Source organism: Columba livia, chromosome 1 (genome assembly GCF_036013475.1).
Source record: "Columba livia isolate bColLiv1 breed racing homer chromosome 1, bColLiv1.pat.W.v2, whole genome shotgun sequence".
Lineage (NCBI taxonomy): Eukaryota > Metazoa > Chordata > Aves > Columbiformes > Columbidae > Columba > Columba livia.
In genome coordinates, this window is record NC_088602.1 from 204,277,573 (window position 1) to 204,295,311 (window position 17,739).

The following is a 17,739-nucleotide window of genomic DNA, read 5'->3' on the forward strand; positions in this document are numbered from 1 at the left end:
TGATTCTTATCTCTGATTCTTGTCACCTTGGAATGCTGCCTGACTCAGACATCGCAGTGACTGCCCAGTGTTTGGTAAGCCTGGAGAGCGCATACTCTGAGTCACCCTTATCTGTCTTGAACTAAGATGCCACAATAGCCCTGACAGATCAGTTGGACATCTATTACTAACAATTTGACTAAAGCCTTTTCCATTTCTAATTTGTGATCCATTTCAAAAACAAACCCATCAGAAAGCTGGAGCTCTTGAACCCGTTTAGATCTGTGTAATTAAGAAAAATATTTCTCAGTGTTTGCTGTAAGTGTCCTGGCCCACCTCAGTGTTTTGCAAGCAGAGTTGCACAGAGGGCACATCTCTTCCTTGACACAGATTTAGGCGGAACTTGAGCTCAGCAAGGTTTTAAGATAAAAAAGTCATTCTACTTAAGAAGTTCCTAGTTCTCTGTGTTAAATAATGATTTTCACATTATTTAAAAGACTCCCCAAATGCTTCAGCTGACAAGACTGAAAAAGTTTTACATGTAGGCTGGGACATACCACTGAATTTAGGACAATGAGGTATCCCTGTTCAGCTGATTCTCAGGTTGAACAGGACACTTAAGATTGGTTCTGTGCTTTTTGGTATTAGCTGCAAAAATTTTGACTTCAAAGGCACAGAATCACATGCATAAAACTCCTAAGCATCCTGCAAACAAATGTAAAGGTTATAAGCTCAAGCTAATCTTGTGAGTCACACTTGGTTGGCAGAGCATGGGCAGGACAAATTTCAGTTCCTTAGATGAACGCAAATCCTACAGGTGTGACTTTCCTTAGGTTTACATAGAGGAAGGAACCAGAGTGCCATGCCTGATTTGTGGGGGATCATGGCATATTGTTAAAATAGTCAAGATTTTCCCCCTAAATTAATCCTACCAGATTTAGAGTCCAGTCTGACATCAACTAAAATCTTTGGGAAGCTCACACCAGCTTTTAAATGTTCAGAATCCAGCTATTCGACCTTAAACAGCATCTGTCTCAAAGCAGCTGAAAATTACATATACTGATCATTTGTCTCTCAGTTTGGGGAGGGGAAAGAAAAAACCTTAAGTAAAACAAAATCCTGAACCATTGCAGCTAGTTCCTCAGACAGAGTCCTGTTGCTAGATTTCTTCCCATTAAGCAATATGAGACATTTCGAGTGAACTCCAAGTATCTCCCAGCAACATATGAAAGAATAACAAGGGAAGAAAGCAAACGGCCGGTTTCCTGTTAAGCAGAATTTCACAATAATTTCAATGTTTGGGCAGATGGTAATCTAACATAGTTTCAGGCTTACTTTTCTTTCTGTGGAACCGGGTGACATTTAACCAATTAGAATTTTGGAAGGGGCTACAAAGCCCAGGCTGCATTCTTGCAACCTTATGGAGAAGAACCTAAACACTGTGTTTCAAACAGTACCATTTAATCCAAGAATCTCAGACTCTGTTTCCTCTGACACTCAAAAGAATTAATTACCATGCTGAGAAGGGTTGATAACTGTAACCTGTAGTTTTGTTTTGTTAGTGAGCATTGTTATTACACATGCTGGAAAATGTATGGATTTCCTGAGACGACTGCATATGTAATCTTGCTCAAAATTATTGTCGCCACTTTGCAAAAACTTGTTTTTCACAAAAAGTTGATGAAGTAGCTAGGTAGGCCTTTTATCCCCACGTGTTGACAGAAATGCTGAGATGTGGAAGCTAATTTATTTGGTCAAAACTCACTAAATGGGCAGTACCAGAACTAAAACCAGAATTCAGGAGTTCCTGTTTTCTAGATCCATCCTCCAGTGAGTCAGCCTTATTTCTGGATATCTAACCAGCTTTCAGGACCCCATGCAAATGGCTTTTCCAGTTCAGTTTTCAAATTGTTATTCAGCCTTTTAAATATGATAATTTCCTCCATAGTGCAGGAATGAAGATGTCTGGAGGACACAAAAAAGTGTATTTGGAGACTTTCCCCTGTATATTAATAACTCTGTATCAAAAGCACCCTTCCTTTTATACCAGTCCTGCAGGTTGGACACTTTTGAATATAAAATAAATGCAGCACAAGTGTCCGAATTAAACAAAACACTTTCTAAATACACTAATAAAATAAACACACTGAGATATTTCACTAGAAAGAACAGGAAGGGCAGTAAGTATAGAACCACTTGTGATCCTGCTGGAAATACTTTAAAAATTAAGGCGTTTGGTGTTTTAAAAGGAACCAAGAGGAAAGTGACCTCATGGCCACCAGCTCAAACGCAACCTGAGCCATGATATTTTTTCCTTTTTCTTGCTTTGACATCCGTTTTGGAGTCTAAATTCATTTGTCTTGAGATTAGTCTTGTCAGAAGACTTAGTGAATATATGGACCATGGAATGAAATCCCTTTTTTTTTCCTAGAAGTGCTTACCTGAAGTACATTTGGTGCTTTGAAGCTGCGAGGCACTATCTTTATGGTGTTTTCTAGGTATTGAGCAGAAATGCTGATCCCACCCAACAACATCATTAAGAATGTCTTTTTCTCTGATTCTTAAAAAGACTTTTTGTCACAGTTCAAGCAAGGTTTGCTCCTCACTGACAGAAAAAGACAGAGCTGACTGGCATTAGCTCTTTCTTTTATGGGAGACATTACCGGTTCAGGCTTTTTCCCAGACTCTCAAAGATAGTTTAGTCACCACTAATCTTGCCCTATTTGACAGTTTTCTGGGCTCAGAAAGTCCCTGTTTGGAAATTACTCCCTGTCTTGCCAGAACAAATTTGGAAATTTCTCAACTTCCTTCGATGAGCAGCCAACCTCAAAAAATGTTCATTTGTGAGCAGCGACTGCTGCTCGTGCTCCCATTGTGCTGGGTTTCTATCTTTTTTCCTCCAGTTTCTTTCAAAATGTCAAAAAACCTCAGTAAGAGCTGAGTATGCACATGCTGTGGAGGAGACATCTCTGGGCAGACCTCATGAACTCTGTAAACAGCAACAGCTTGTTTTCTTGGCTGTCAGTCACGGAGCAGAGCAGCCAGATCAGCAGATAGCACGGAACAGAGCGGCTTCTTGTTCAGACTTGTGCAGGTATTTACATGCCATGGAAGAAAAAAATCTGAATAGTTTTTGAGCATTTGCACTTACAAAGGAAGAACTATCTGGCGGTCAGATGCCCATGAGATTTAGGAAGGAGTGGGTGTTCAAACACTCTTTGTCAGGAGTCATTTGACTTGGCATATGAGGTACTACTGAGAGGTTTTCTATGTGCTTAGCATGGAAGTCATTTCTTGTTAAGTGCTGTTCCATACATCTTCACTCTGCAAAATTTGAGTCTGATTGAGACTTGGGCATCTCTGTCATAGTCTTGAGTTAGAAGTTGTGGTCCTGTTTTAAAACTACTTAATTGAGTGTCAGGGAACTACCATGACAATAAACGCCTGTAGACATACCCAAAATGCCTGCTCTGGGATTTATGTTAGTGGTTTACCCTATGGCAATTAACCTGCAAACTCCAATTAAGATAAACCCACCTGGGTCTCAGGCTGAGCCTGCTGCTGGAGTGTCCAAACAGAGAAATGCTGTGGGAAGATTTTCACAACTGAAACTCATGTCTCTATGAGCAACCGTACAGACTGTCCCAGAGACAAGAACAAAACTCAGGGTGACCTGGCACATCCAAGGGCTCCTTGGGCCTTTAGCAAATGTTAAGGTGGCTGTTTCTACAGCTGGGGATGCCAGGTCCACCTGTGTGCCTGGTTAATGGCCCTGCTGCCCTGTAGGAGAAGCCAGTGGGCTCAGAAATCTAAAGCTCTGGAAGGGGTATCTCTCTCCACAGCTCTAGGACAGCCATGCTTTTATTAGTAGGATAAAAGGCAGGGTACAAGAAAGCAGAAAAAAACTGCTATTAAGAAGTAAGCCAATATATATTAATTCTTTGGCACTCCTCAGTGTACTGTCTGGCCCTCCTGGCTGTGTATTTCTATGATTTGAGAAGTAACAGCAACGCTGTCTTCCTTCCCAAGCCTTTGAGGGAGTTGCTTGGTTTTTTTTTCGCATGCACACAATTTCTTGTGTTTTTAAAAGTGGGAAGGGAGGCATTTTGGGTTTGTAGGAGAAAATCCCACAGTATCCTTCCATCTGTGAGAATTTGTCTCCCGTTTCATGAGCTCTCCCTGTTCTCTGGTGTGCAGCAATGCTGCACCAGCTGGCCAGCATGGCCACTAAAGGCTGCAGGGAGGAGAATGTGAGCAAAGTGGTTGGGCCTGGTCCCACAGAGGGTTTTGTGTAGCAGGACATTAATTCAAGCTGGAGCCTCATCAGTGAAGATGTGTAAGGGCCAGGTCACTGGGGCAAGAGGCTAAAAGCAACCAGTGATGCTAAGAAAGCAAATAATTACTTTTTGCAGCAGGTTGTAAGGCATTAAATAAAGGTTCTGTATTGCAGCTGAAAGCATCACTTTTATTTCTCTTCTCCTTGTGTTTCTTTCTCTGTATGAACATGTCTGTGGGACCCTGCTCGATGAAATGTGACATGGTGGCTTTTGTGCCCAGTCACCGATAGGAAGTGCTTCAACGCAACCATCTGGGAGAGCTTCTCTCCAATTTTCATAACAGAGGAAAAAGTTAACTGGGCTGCCATAAAACAAATAAAGAGAGAAGAAAAAGGAAGCCCCAGTGCTTTTTGTTAAGAAGGAACAGATGTAGAGCCATAGCAGCCTGCCAGCTAGGTCAGGTCATATCAAATACTGTGGTTGTTTTCTTGTAGCCTGATCCTCCTTTTGAACTCTCTTTCAGCAATGAAGTTGTAAGGAATGAATTAAAGAAGCTGCCGGCCCTTCCAACACCAGCGCTGAAGGAGCATCCTTCCCTCGCTTACTGGTAACGTATCGTTCTGCTGAGCAGCTTTGCAGTGGGTTATGCAGGACCTGGCTCTGGCAATGAGTGATCTGGGAGTACAACTGGGCTGCAGGGATTCCTGTCTTCTAGCTCTAGGTCTGCCACTGACTCATTGTATGATTCGACACAAGTAGAGCTACCACCCTGGGCCTCAGTTTCCCCATCTGCCAAATGGCTGCAGTAACATCCAGACAGAAAAATCACTAGAAATGTGCAAGTGTCTTGAAATCAAGACGCCTAATGTGCCATTGCCTTTGCCAGCATTTTGCATCTGTGCAGAGTTTTCCCAGTTTGAAATGTCAATATTTTGCACTGTCCTGTGTTATTTTTGAGTGATTGAGCTTCATCTTGCAAGTCCTCTCTGTATGTCATAACTGAACTCAAAAGAATGTGTTCCTCCTTTTATACAAACTGTGTGATGTTTGGAGGTGGAGGCTTGTGAGCTCTGTCTTTATTGCATTGAAAATTAAATCCAGGGTAGGAGCAGGGTCACAATTAACTTTTGTACACCCCACACATAGATTCTTTGTGCCACCCTGCATATCCCTTTTATCTGTGCAAATAGGAAAGAATTTGGGGAAAGACAGTTCATTAACAGGGAGATGCTTTCGCTTGCTTTTCTGTTTGTTCCTCTTTCATGTTTGTCTTTAAAGCATTAGGCTATAAGCCTGGGGTTGGGAGTGAACTTCTTTATCTGCTACTCTGCTAATTTTGGCATCCTGGTGATCTGAGGATGGCAGGGGGAAACAAATCAGTTTGTAGTTTATGATCTCAGTTCTCCCCTTTGCCAGGAAGACCATCTGCTTTTCCTAGCATGGCTACAATACCAGAATGAGCTGTGCCTAGCATCAAGCTGTAGGCAAGCTAATCTGTGAGGTGTCCTCATTGTTTTCTGAGCACATCAGGGGAGACTCGGAGTCTCCAGCAGAAGTTAGGAACACTGACACAAATCTGTGGATCATCCCAGTTTCCTGATGTTTCTGTCTTGGTAACCAACCCAAATTTTGTGAAAAATTGATACACGTAGGCTGGCATTTCACTGGAAGCAACATGGTCTCCCTCTTTGGAGTGTTTATTTCCTTTTTCCACAAACTAATCCGCACATTAAAAAGCAGTGCATTTCCAGCCAGGTCAGTGGCCTGGTCTGACTGACAGACTGGTAGCTCAAGCTAAAAACCACCATGCAAGGAGTGGTGGGAACAAGTAGGGAGGGCAAATTGACCTTTCAGCAGCAACGTGGACTGAAATCTTATTAAGTGCCCACATAGTCCTTGCCCCAGTTGTCTGTGATACTGCCCAGGGAAGTGGCTCAGTCACCATTCCTGGAGGTGTTTAAAAGATACATAGATGAGGTTCTTAGGTGGTGTAGAGGTGGACGACCGTGTTAGTTTAACAGTTGGACTTGATCCTAAAGGTGTCTTCCAACCAAAATGATTCTGTGATTTTATGATTCTGTGCTATCTGTATGCAGAAAAACAGCTACAACCCAGGCTGCTTGTCAGGCCCCGTCTGCCTATCAGGATCTGTTTGCTCCCACTGCAGGCAAGTGTTAGCCAACATGCATTCAAGGGTGGTAAAACACTGGCCCAGGCTGGCCAGAGAGCTGGTAGATGCCCCGTTCCTGGAGACATCCCAGGCCAGGCTGGACGGGGCTGTGAGCAACCTGATCTGGGTGAAGATGTCCCTGCTCATGGCAGGGGTGGCACTGGATGAGCTTGGAAGGTCCTTTCCAACCCAAACTGTTCTATGATTCTATGACTGCATACCTGTGCTAAGGACTTCTGCTAGGACGTCCCAGTGAGGTCTGGGACTGCCCCTGTCCATAAGACACTCTCCTGGAGTTTGAGGTCTGTTCAGTCACCTGAAGCAAGAAGAGCCATGAAAAAACCTCATGCACAGAATGCGAGTATTTACAGTTGTACACAAGGTACAGCACTTCTTGCAGCTGTACTTAATTTTGTGGGAGTTCTCATGTGACTGAGAACAGGTCGCAGGTTGGGAAGCTGGTTGTTTCCAGTGGGGTAATAAAACCAGTGGCTGCAGTCCTGTGACTCCCTTGTGATTCCACTTCAGTAACCAGGTCTCAGAGACCACTAATACATCAGTAACTCATTATTTTTTAATGGTGGCTTTATCATAAACACCCTCTGAAACACTGAATGCTCAAATGAAGAGGCTGCCGGTGAATCAGATGAAAAGCTCCTGAAGTACAGATCAAACTTCAGCGGCCTAAGATGGCAGATTTTTAAAAACTGTGTCTTCTGACACTTCTGCGTCTCATGCAGATTACACACTGGATACAAATTCCATCCTGTTCTTTTCTGGGTGGAGTCAGTTTATGCTGCTGTTGTTCAGCATTAGCACAAAGCAGTAACAAGTGAATTTCCAACTCTGGAAATAAATATTTAAAACGTTAAGGGTGGGATGGGTAATTGCTCCAGTTAGTGTAAAATAAACAAACAACAGAATCTGGTGCTTTATTTGTGTCAGCTGAGATGGACTAAGTGGTGATAAAACAATTAGCACAGCTGGTTTTATAAAGGGGCTTTACTAACAGGTTCTTTAAAGCGAGCCTTCATGTCATTTATCCAGCAGTCTTCTCTATTTAGCTTGAAAAATCTTTGGGGAAGACTCTCTCTGACTGTGCATTTGTACAGTGCCTGGTGCAATGGGCCTTGGTTGCAAATGACAGCTAATGTCAGACAAATCACGGCCTCAAGTTACGCCAGGGGAGGTTCAGATTGGATATTGGGAAAAATTTCTTCAGAGAAAGGGTTGTCAGGCATTGGAACAGGCTGCACAGGGAATCAGTGGAGTCACCGTCCTTGGAGGGGTTTAAAAGATATGTAGGGGTTCAAAAGACACAGAGATGAGGTGCTTGGGGACATGGTTCAGTGGAGGACTCAGCGGTATTGGGTTAACAGTTGGACTCAATGATCTTAAAGATCTTTCCAACAGAAATGATTCTGCAGTTCTGCGAATCCTGGATTTTTGGCTGCAGCAAGGGCTGAATCAGCACAGTTTGGTGACTCGGGCTCCACCTTCATGGAGTCTCCCAATTGCACACCCTTGCTGCAGGCCTTTCCTTTCACTGTACCTTCTTGGAGGATTGTAAACTTCACAACAAAGTTGAAGTAAGTTTTGTATCATCAAGTTGCTGTTCCCAGCTCGCTACAGATTCAGAAGAATCAGTTGCACATCTTGTTCTCAAGCATCTCTTAGCATCGCTGATTACTGGTGAAGCAAGAAGGGGATTTTTGGTGGTTTGTTTCGTGGGGTTTCTTCTCTCTTAAATAAAAGCTAAGCTGATCTTCCCACACAGTCCAGGAGCTGGGGCCCTGAGTTTTAATATTCTTGCCCATGCATGGAAACAACCTACAAAATTTATTATTTTAGACATAAAACTAATCACAGAGGGTGGAGAGAAGTTTTAGAAAATGTGTTAATTCACAGTGCTCCTTTCTAGCCACTGTCTTTGCATTTTATCTCAATTCAGATCCTCCCTAACAAGCCAGCCCAGTACTAGGTTGTCAGTAAGAAGGCGAGGAAGAGATGCAACAGCACAAATGTGGGTGCTAGAGTGGGTTTTTCAACAGACCAGGGGGGAGATAGACTTCTCCAAGGTTCCAGCAGACTTTGAATGCAGGCTTGTTTTTAGCAATCTAAAGCATCAGCGTTGCCAGAAAATTCACCTCTTGAAAATATAAACTGAAAATCACTATTTAGTTGCTGTAATACAACACAGATCTGAGGCTCTAATCCTGCTCTTGGTCCCTTTGTCCCAAGAGATGCTCTGCTGGCTTCAGTGGGACAGTGTATGACTGCAAATAAAGACAGTAGTTCTAACATATAATCAAAATGGACAAATCGGGTTAGAAACAGAACAGTAAGGAACAGCAATGAGTGGACAGCTATTTAAAACAGCTCAGTGCGATAGGAAGAGAGGGGGAAACAATTACCTTTGAAAATCTGGATCTGATGATGAAAAACTCTGGCCCTGCATTTGCTTACAAGTTGTCTGCCGTCCAGTTCTATAAGCTGCTGGGACAGGAGGGATTTCTTGGTAGTTCTAAAGATCTTTATCAGAGTTGTCTGCTGCAGGATATCACCCACGTATTAATTTTTGCAGCTTTGGGGGGAATGTTTTATGAGCTGGCAAACAGACGGTAGCACTTCAGCAGCCTCTGTGTCTCCACAATCGTTAAGCATCCTCTGTCAGGGCTGTGTTATGAATGAGTTTCTGTGTCACTGACAGAGCAACAACCCAGGGCAGGGGGAGAGGAGGCGTCAGCTGGCGGTCCAAGCCGTGTCACAGCTTCTCCCAGCTGTCAATAGCAGCACAGCAGCCACTCAGAGGTGAACAGCTGAAATTATAGGGGGGAATGGTTATAAGCTCTGCTAATGCTCCTTCTGACCCACAAATTATTTTCTTGTTTTCCCTGGCACATGCTGGGTTTATTTCTCAGTCCCAGAGCTGGAGGCAACAAGTGACCTCTGTGCTGGATGATCCTTCTGGCACAGGGAATGAAAAGGAAGTTCAAAGAACTGTTAGAAGATGAGTGTCACACAGCTGGGGTGGGATTCATCTGACCACAAACATTTCTTCAGTGTAGACCTCTCCATCTGAGCTAGGTGCCCTCACCTCCTTTTGCTGTCAGGATGAATTGTGCACTGGACTGTTTCTTTCCCCAAAGTGTGAGTTGCTGAGTGTTGTAGAAAGGTGAAAAGCAGCAAATCCCACTCTTAAATATTCATGGCTCAATTGATAGTTCAGGCTTGCTTTTTATTGCCCAAAATTAGAAACAAGAATGATTCTTATCTGCCCTTTACATTTTCAGACTTCAAAATATTATACAGTACAAAGGAAGATCATCAGTATCCTAATGAGGCAATGGAGGTACAGAGAGTGTTGCCTGCATTTGTTCAGAGAACTGGGCAGAGCCTGGACTACCCCACATCTTTTAATATGGGTTGAGAAGGTAACTTTATTCATCCCACTGCTCAGGAAGACTGCCTGACATCTAGTCTGTCTTTTTGAAGGAAATGGGCCATCGATTGGCTTCCCGACCAAAGGGGTATGATCTGGAAACATATCCATTATTTTGTAATAATCATTCGTAAGAAAGCAGAGCGCATCTGGAATCACATTAGGTAATCATCCTGTAGGTACATCTATCCTTCCCTTGAATGGCATCAACATGAGAGCTTGATCTGTACAATAAACTGCACAGAGTGGAAACTAAAGCTAAGAGCGTTTTCTACTGGAATAACTCCATTGTTTCCTGAGAAGTCACTCCTGGTTTGTTCCTGTCTGAGACAGAGAGGAATTGCATCCACATGTAATCGTGTGTTTAAGAGGCAATTTCAAAGGGCTGCAAACCCTCTCTGTCTATCTTTTTTATTAAGAATGATGGGGTTTGGAGATCTTCCAGTACTGAACACTCATGTAATTCAGTTATTGCTCCAAAACTAATCCTGTTTATGAGAATCATGGCAGGAAACCCAGGCTCTGCCTTCATGTGCACGCCCATAACATCTGTGGTACTTGCTTGGATCAGTGGGCTGAGTATGGTTTCATAGCTGTTGAATTTATAGCTTACAGATCATTTCCCAAGCATTAAAATTATTCTGAGGGATTTGATGGGAGAGCTGGACCATTCCTTTACCCATGTAATTTGTCACTGACTCAATCAGCACCTTGTGCCAACTGTGGCATGCTGGTGGGACATCACCTTGCCCCATAAAGATCCCTTTTTATTTTTGCAAGTGACTTTTGAGCGAAATCACTTAGTGAACAAGTCAGGAAAGCAGTTGCTCTCAGGCAAATGACAGGCCTGTGGGGGAACAGCTGGCCCTGCTGCCAGTCTGTCCACACTGGTGGTTCTGGTTCTCTCCTTTCCTCCCTGTGTTACCAGGGATGGATGCAGAGCCCTCAGCTCCCCTGTGCCAACCCTCACAGCCCATCCATGCACAGCACGGCTTGTTTGTTGTGTCACAGTGCAGTTTGTCCTCCTTGTGATGTCACAGAACAGAACATCTGTGCGATGTCACAGCAGGCTCTATGTGGCTTCTACCTGTGACATCACTGAGGGCATTATGAAGGCTGTACCCAGCAGAGGAACTTTTTTGTAAAAGAGATTCTGTCTCCATGCAGATCTCTCTGGCACAAGGGTGTGTATGGTGAAGGCAGAAATGAGAAGATGTGGTTGTGTTGGCAGGGCTAATGAAACCCTTTGCAGTTTTCCACAGAAGTCCCCATGGGCATCTCTGAACAGTTGTGGTGAGGTCATCTACCAGACCATCCCACGCTCCTGTGCTCCTTCACACTGTCTAGCAATAAAAATAGCTTCATTTCTGCCTGGGGAAGGATTACCACATGGTGGACAACCATGTGGCTGCCTTAAAGGCCCCATTAGGGGCTCAAGCTGGGCCTAGGAACTGCAGGGAGGAAGGAATGACAGTCCATATTGGCCTAAGCCATATGCAGCATGATGGCATTAGGTGGACACTTGGTGCTACTGGAAGCTTATCCAGTGCCAGGTGGGGACAGCACAAAGGTGGCATAAAGGTAGTTTAAGTTTCCTTCCTCTTGGACTGGCCAGGTCTGTATAGTATCTCGAGGGGACTCAACAGGTTCCTTATCCTTGGTGTTGCAACATAAAAAGCAAGAGATTTGGTTTAATCCTGAGGACTTGAGTGTTCTGTCCTGCCAATGTAACAGGGCCGGTCCTGTAGGCATTACATTGCTGGTAGTTAGAGTAGAACCCAAGTCAGACCAGTCTGAAAGTGCCAGGGTTGGAGACTGTGATGACTTGCATGGCTGTAGATTGACAAGAATGCTGTTGAAATAAAGGAGAATACTGTGGACCTTTGAAAGGAGATAATTTGCTTATACTTTGCTATGGTGCAACCTTGCTAGCACAGCTGATTGTGTGCGGCAAATAGGTCTGGTTCTGTGTGCTCCTGCTACCCTATTCACTGTAGAAGAAGAAATAACATTCTTTAAAAGTGAACGTACAGATGTCTCTCAGTCTGTCCTTTGGGTCAAGGTGATCTGCTCTTGGATGCTACCTCTCTACTGTGTATAGGTGAATATCTCAACATGCATTTATCAAACACGCTCAAAAGTGTTCTCTGATGCAGAGGCCCATTGGTGTGGAACAGCGTCCATCTATACCATGAAAATGTCTCCAAAGCAGTGTTGGGAATGGGGCCTGGCCCACGCCAACTCCCAGCACATAGCCTGGGGGAACGCAAGTCAGTATAACCCAAACATATGCAAAGGCACACCAGTACATTAACAGCAAAATCCGAGTGACTTAGAAACATTCCCTGCCACTGTTTAACCTGCTGTTACAGACCTTGCCTCTGTGTACACTAGGAATTTAACTCCTTGCTGACAGCAGTTTCTCTAGAGCACTTCCACTAGTGCTCCTGTACATGGTTTTGCGCAGTTGCATTGAGGAGCAATCCATGAGGCCTAGGGCTGTTACTGGCCACCAATTTCTGAAAGCTTTGCTAGTTTTCAGATAACTTGATGGGCTTGGAGAGAAGTTGCACCAGCAAGGGCAAAGCAGAGCTTGAGCAGCTGCAGCACACATCTGTCTGCCACACAGTGTAATATCATGGGCACCATTTACACGTAAGGAAAGTAATGCAGAAAGGGAAAAGTCTGTACATGTAGGTACCGTGTCTGTGAGTAAAAAAAGTTCTTCCAGAAAACCAGCTCCTGGAAAACCATTTTTATTTTCAGTCTTTGAGTCCCTCTTGTTCACCCTGGGCTGCATCAAATCCCCTCATCTAACACTTTGCTTGGCATCTTTTGATTCACTCTGTTGGTAGCTGTGTTAACAGAAGTATCTCTTCACCTTTCAGCAAGATTATTAGTCATGATACTGTCATTGTATAAAACATCTCATTTCTTCTTTTCCAGTGAGGATCGAGTCATTGAACATTACAAGAAACTAAATGGTCAGACAAGAGGTCAAGCAATTGTGAAGTAAGTGATTTCTTGTGACCTTTGTTTTATCAGGAAATATTTATGCTGGACTGTAAATACAATATGTAACTATGTCTCCCATCTCATCTAATGCTTTATTTTTAAATATTTCTGTACTTAACTAGTTATTTATTTAAGCATTTTTTCCCAGATCATCCTCTCACCTTCTCACACGTTATTCTCTTATGTGTTGTTTCGCAGTTACATGAGTATTGTAGAATCCCTCCCAACATATGGAGTGCATTATTACGCAGTAAAGGTACGTGCTACAAAAAGGGTCATTTATTGAATGAAACTGTTGTTGGAGAAGGAGAGAGAGAGGTACAAATAATCATCTTGCTTTCACAACACAATACACTATACACAATGCACTACTACTAAAATCTCGTTTCACTTCCTGTAGTAGAGTAAACTTATTTCAACTGTGTAGTGAATGTTTGGTAAATACAGGTCCAAAGAGGAAAATCCTGTTCTTGGAGATAAAACTCTTGGAGTCCTATTGTGCCGGAGAGGTTCATCCCACGAGCAGCAGCAAGCTCTGATGATGCCAGTGAACCAGCACCAAAGGGACAAGCCAGACACATCGCTGGCAGACTAAATGCTTCACTCCTTTTTGTAGCTCTAGGAGGTCAGATTTTTCCCAGACAGCAAATCCATGAGCAACTGACTCGGGCCAGCCATGACCTGCAGACTGCAGCTCCCTTCGCTTGAGATGCAGGATACAGTACATTTTTTTAATGCCAAAAAACGTTGTCCCCTACTCTAGAGATAACATATCCCCCTCTCCAAACAACTCTCTGCTTCTAACTATGTGGATTTCATTCAGGTATTCATGAAATCCCTTATTTCTTTTGTCTAATGATTTATCACCAAATCTTCCAGTCTCATATTATTATTATTATATTATTACTTCCCTTTCTGACCAGCTGTGTAGGGTTGTTATTTTTTTTTAAGTAGAGAAATCAATAAACATATGAAGAAAACTAGATCCACACTCCCCAGAGCACATTCCCTCGTTTATCACCCCTGAAGTTTTGATGTGTTTCATCATTATCTCTCTGCACAGATCATATGGTTTTCCATACATCTGTAATGTCTTGCACACAAGGGGTACCATAAAAACACAAATATCTGGCAGCACCTGTCTCAGGGAGATGCAGTTTTAGTCTATTCCTGCAAATGTGCATGGCATTTTGCAAAAGGCATTAGCTTAATCTTTTGCCAGAGGACAGGACCCCTCCAGCACCCTTGGATACCAGATCTCTTGGACTACTCTCAACCAAAAAGATCTGGTGGATTGGGATGGATGTTCAAGCCTGTAAACACTTGAGAGCTATTCCAGTGAACTCCCCATGATCAATAAGTGAGCAGCTATGAGGCAGCAAACACTGCACATAATAGGTTTGGCTTCTGCCTGAGGTGGGGGTTTTGGCTTTGCTGTGTTTTACTCTGCCATTCTCTATCACGTTAATGGAACAGACGTAATTTCATTGAGGACTCCAGTTCAGTAAATTGCAAAGAGGCTGGTATCAGATATCAGCCATTACTCCATAAGGCCATTTTATTGCACACTCAGACACAAAGCAGTTGGGTCTGAGCCTGTCAGACCTTATCACTGGGTAGTTCTCAGATCCCATTACTGCTGCATTTTCAAGATTAATGCTAAAATCCCTCCACATAATTCAAGTCAGCTGGGTGATTCACTTTCCTTCCTCTCCAGTCTCTGAGTCTTCAGGCTGAATGTTTTGCAGGGAAGAGAAAGAGGATGCACCCCTGCACAATGGACCCATGTCAAACCTTCCCACCTCCCCAGGCTGCCTTTTGAGTAACTTGATCACAGGTGATGCATTTTAAATGCTTTTAGATGTCATAGCTAAAAGTGAAACAGATCTCTCCTAAACACAATGTGGCTTTGTGACTCGAGGACATTCAGCAGGGGTAAATTTAACAGCACCCTTGACATTCAAAGATATTGCTTAGAAACAAATCTTTACCTTAAACAGCAACCTAGGGAATCTCCAGCATTTCCCCATCCCATTCAATGTAACTCCTTCTCTTTTTTCTTGCAGGATAAGCAGGGAATTCCTTGGTGGTTAGGACTTAGCTACAAGGGGATTTTTCAATATGACTACCACGACAAAGTGAAACCAAGAAAGGTAAGTGTTTACTTTTCTATCAAGGTCTGGGCTTGCCACACATGTTACAACTTGATTTGGGGGTGTGACGGATGCCAAATGCTGGCGTTGATCCACGCGATTTTGAAGGATGTTGTTTCTCCTAAACTTGTCTGAATGTCTGCAAAGAAGTAATGGAAAAAATAGCTCTTAACTTACTAAATGTTGTGGTACAGGGGGAAAATGTCACTTAATGTTGCAAACTTACGCTTAATTTTTTGCATCGTTCTTAAGATATAAATGGGAACTGAAGGACTGATTATCTCAGGTGCTGGAGACCTTACATCTCCACTGGTTGTGGCGGGATTGAGGGTGCTCAGCCAACACTTGTTAGTGTATTGTCAAGCCATAAATGATACGAGAGGGCAGAAGGGAAAGGAAAGCTTCTTCCATTTGCTACAAAGAGAAAAACTTCCCAGGTGCAGCATTATATTTGATAAGCAACAATTTTACTAACTGAAGAGTTAATGTCAAGCTAACAAGAAGACTTTCATCACATGCCTAAAGAAAAGGCATATAAAAAGCTTGTGTCCATTATCTGGTTTGCTTAGGAACTTTACTTTGAAAAAGTTTACAAATCAGGGCATGGCCTGCATAGATCTGATCACAAAACTAGAGCGTGGACAGTGATTAGCCTTTCTAGTCTCATTATTACTATTTTTAGTGAGGCTTTCAGTGCATCTGGAAATCGGGATTTGTTTCAGTCTTTCCAAAGTGCCTTTGAGAAATCCAGCTAAGGAATATCCTGTTCATTTGGGAGGAGGAATGTTCTGATCCCCTGAGCTCATCCTACTAGGTGGACCCATGTGTTCTGATTTTCCTACCTAAGATGCCATCTAATACCAGAAAAAAGCTCATCTCTGAGCACATGCCCTGCAGGTGGGCATGCACAGTCTGTTAGCAACATTATTTGTTGTACTCCAGACCTGTGGAGACATCAGGAGGTCATGTTTCAGGCTGGCTTGCAGGCTGCAGAACTGGATGATTTGGAGCAACTAGGCAGCTCTTCTATGGATGCAAATGCTTCCATGCTGAGTTAACATACTGCAGTTCTCTTTGCATTTTCTCCTTCTTATTATGTTTCTGTGCCAAGGTCCCCCTTTCCTTTCTTTCACCTCCTCTGATCACATTCAAGTTGGATACTGCCTGGTGCTCACAGACAGCATCTTCTATTAAAATAAACTAGAATCAAGGTTTTGGTAGAAAACAGAACTGCTAAGGAGGCAGTAGGAGAAAATAGGTGCGTTGATTAGGCTTTTTTATTCACTGAAGGCTATTAATGTGGCTTTTTATTCATTGAAGAAAAGGATGAAGGGAGTATGGGGGATCTTCACAGAGCATTTATGCTTTAAAAGACATATCTATTTGTGATCAATCATTACCTGCAGGGCAAGCCATACTCATGATGGTTTAAAACATGCCTAGGCTAGAGGTTTGCACCCACATACCTCCATTAGTGCCAATCCCCCATGGAAAACGTGTCCTTAAAACATGCCTCCAGAAGTCAGTCTTAGTGATAGAAACATTTCTGTGGAGGAAAACAGTGTCCTGGTGTGACAAGTACTCAGCTGTTCACAGGCTGTAGCAACTTTTATCAACCGTGATGGGATGAGAGTGTTGGTGGGCAGCATCAAAAGAAAAAAAGAGGTCAGGTGCTCTGCATGAATGGAGACAGATGTTTCCCCTAGAAGAGCCAAGCCTCCTTTCTGAGCTTTTCTAATTTCTCTTCTCCTTAGCCACTCAGGGTGATCCAATCTGTAGCATTCATTTTAGAGCTTGATAACATCTTGGCCAGCGTCTGTGTCTCTATTAACATATCTCTAGCTCTCACATTGCTGCTAGAATCAGAGACTGTAAGCATATCCTACCCTTTTTCTGAAAGTGTAACCCTAAAAAATATGGTGGCAGTTTTCTCTTTATAGAGAATTCTTTTTTTTTTCTCTCTCAGGAAATTATGTAGAAAATCCAAGAGACCCAAAACAATGATGCCGCCTTATGTATAAACCTCTGAGGACTTCTGTGGCTTAGCAGAAGTGGCCATAAATCTGGGAGGGAAGGTTGGGTGGGAAGGGAAAGCAGGAATTTCCAGGCTAGAATTTGTCCAGTGCCATAATCCAGAGACCACAGCAGTGAAAAGACAGCCTAGATGAGCATTTCTCTGTTACATGATGCTTGCAAACCCCATCTGTTGGCAGGACTATTCCAAAATGCACAACCTAAATCAGGGACAGGACTTGGATAGAGTGGCTGAGGTTTCAATATTTCACCATCATGTGCTTTTACCCTCTGTAGAGCAAGTAAAAAGACTTCTTACCCTACACAGGTGGTAAAACCCCTCTGGCGAGAGCAGCCCAACTCAGCAAGGAGCAATGTTTAATCCCCTGCTAATTAGATTATAAAATTGCACTTTATAAACCTGGTATCAGGGAGCATACCATAGTCTGATTCATTTCACTATACTAGCATGGGCTGGTTCAAGTCTTTGCTGTACAAAAGGGAGGAGTGAACCTTACTGAACTTTCTGCAAGGTAAATTTAGGGAGGGAGGGGGAAAAAGATTATGTCTTTTCTGATCTTTATGATTTTGTTCCTGCACGTTGCCAATGCCAGAAACAAATTGAAAAATTACAATGGAAAATAAACTCTCTGGAAGAAACACAAGCAGAAAATTGTAGCAAGAAACCAG

At 43.1% G+C, this 17,739-nt stretch overlaps 1 protein-coding gene across 11 annotated transcripts in view; it reads left to right on the forward strand.

Moving 5' to 3' along the window:
* FRMD4A (FERM domain containing 4A) overlaps window positions 1–17,739 on the forward strand; it is a 395,327-nt gene that overhangs the window by 322,646 nt on the left and 54,942 nt on the right. For all 11 annotated transcript variants that reach the window (XM_065049256.1, XM_065049257.1, XM_065049260.1 and 8 more), the window contains 4 exons: window positions 4,780–4,863; window positions 12,815–12,880; window positions 13,082–13,139; window positions 14,950–15,036. In XM_065049256.1, the coding sequence (XP_064905328.1) occupies window positions 4,780–4,863; window positions 12,815–12,880; window positions 13,082–13,139; window positions 14,950–15,036 (295 nt within the window). The remainder of the gene's footprint in view (window positions 1–4,779; window positions 4,864–12,814; window positions 12,881–13,081; window positions 13,140–14,949; window positions 15,037–17,739) is intronic.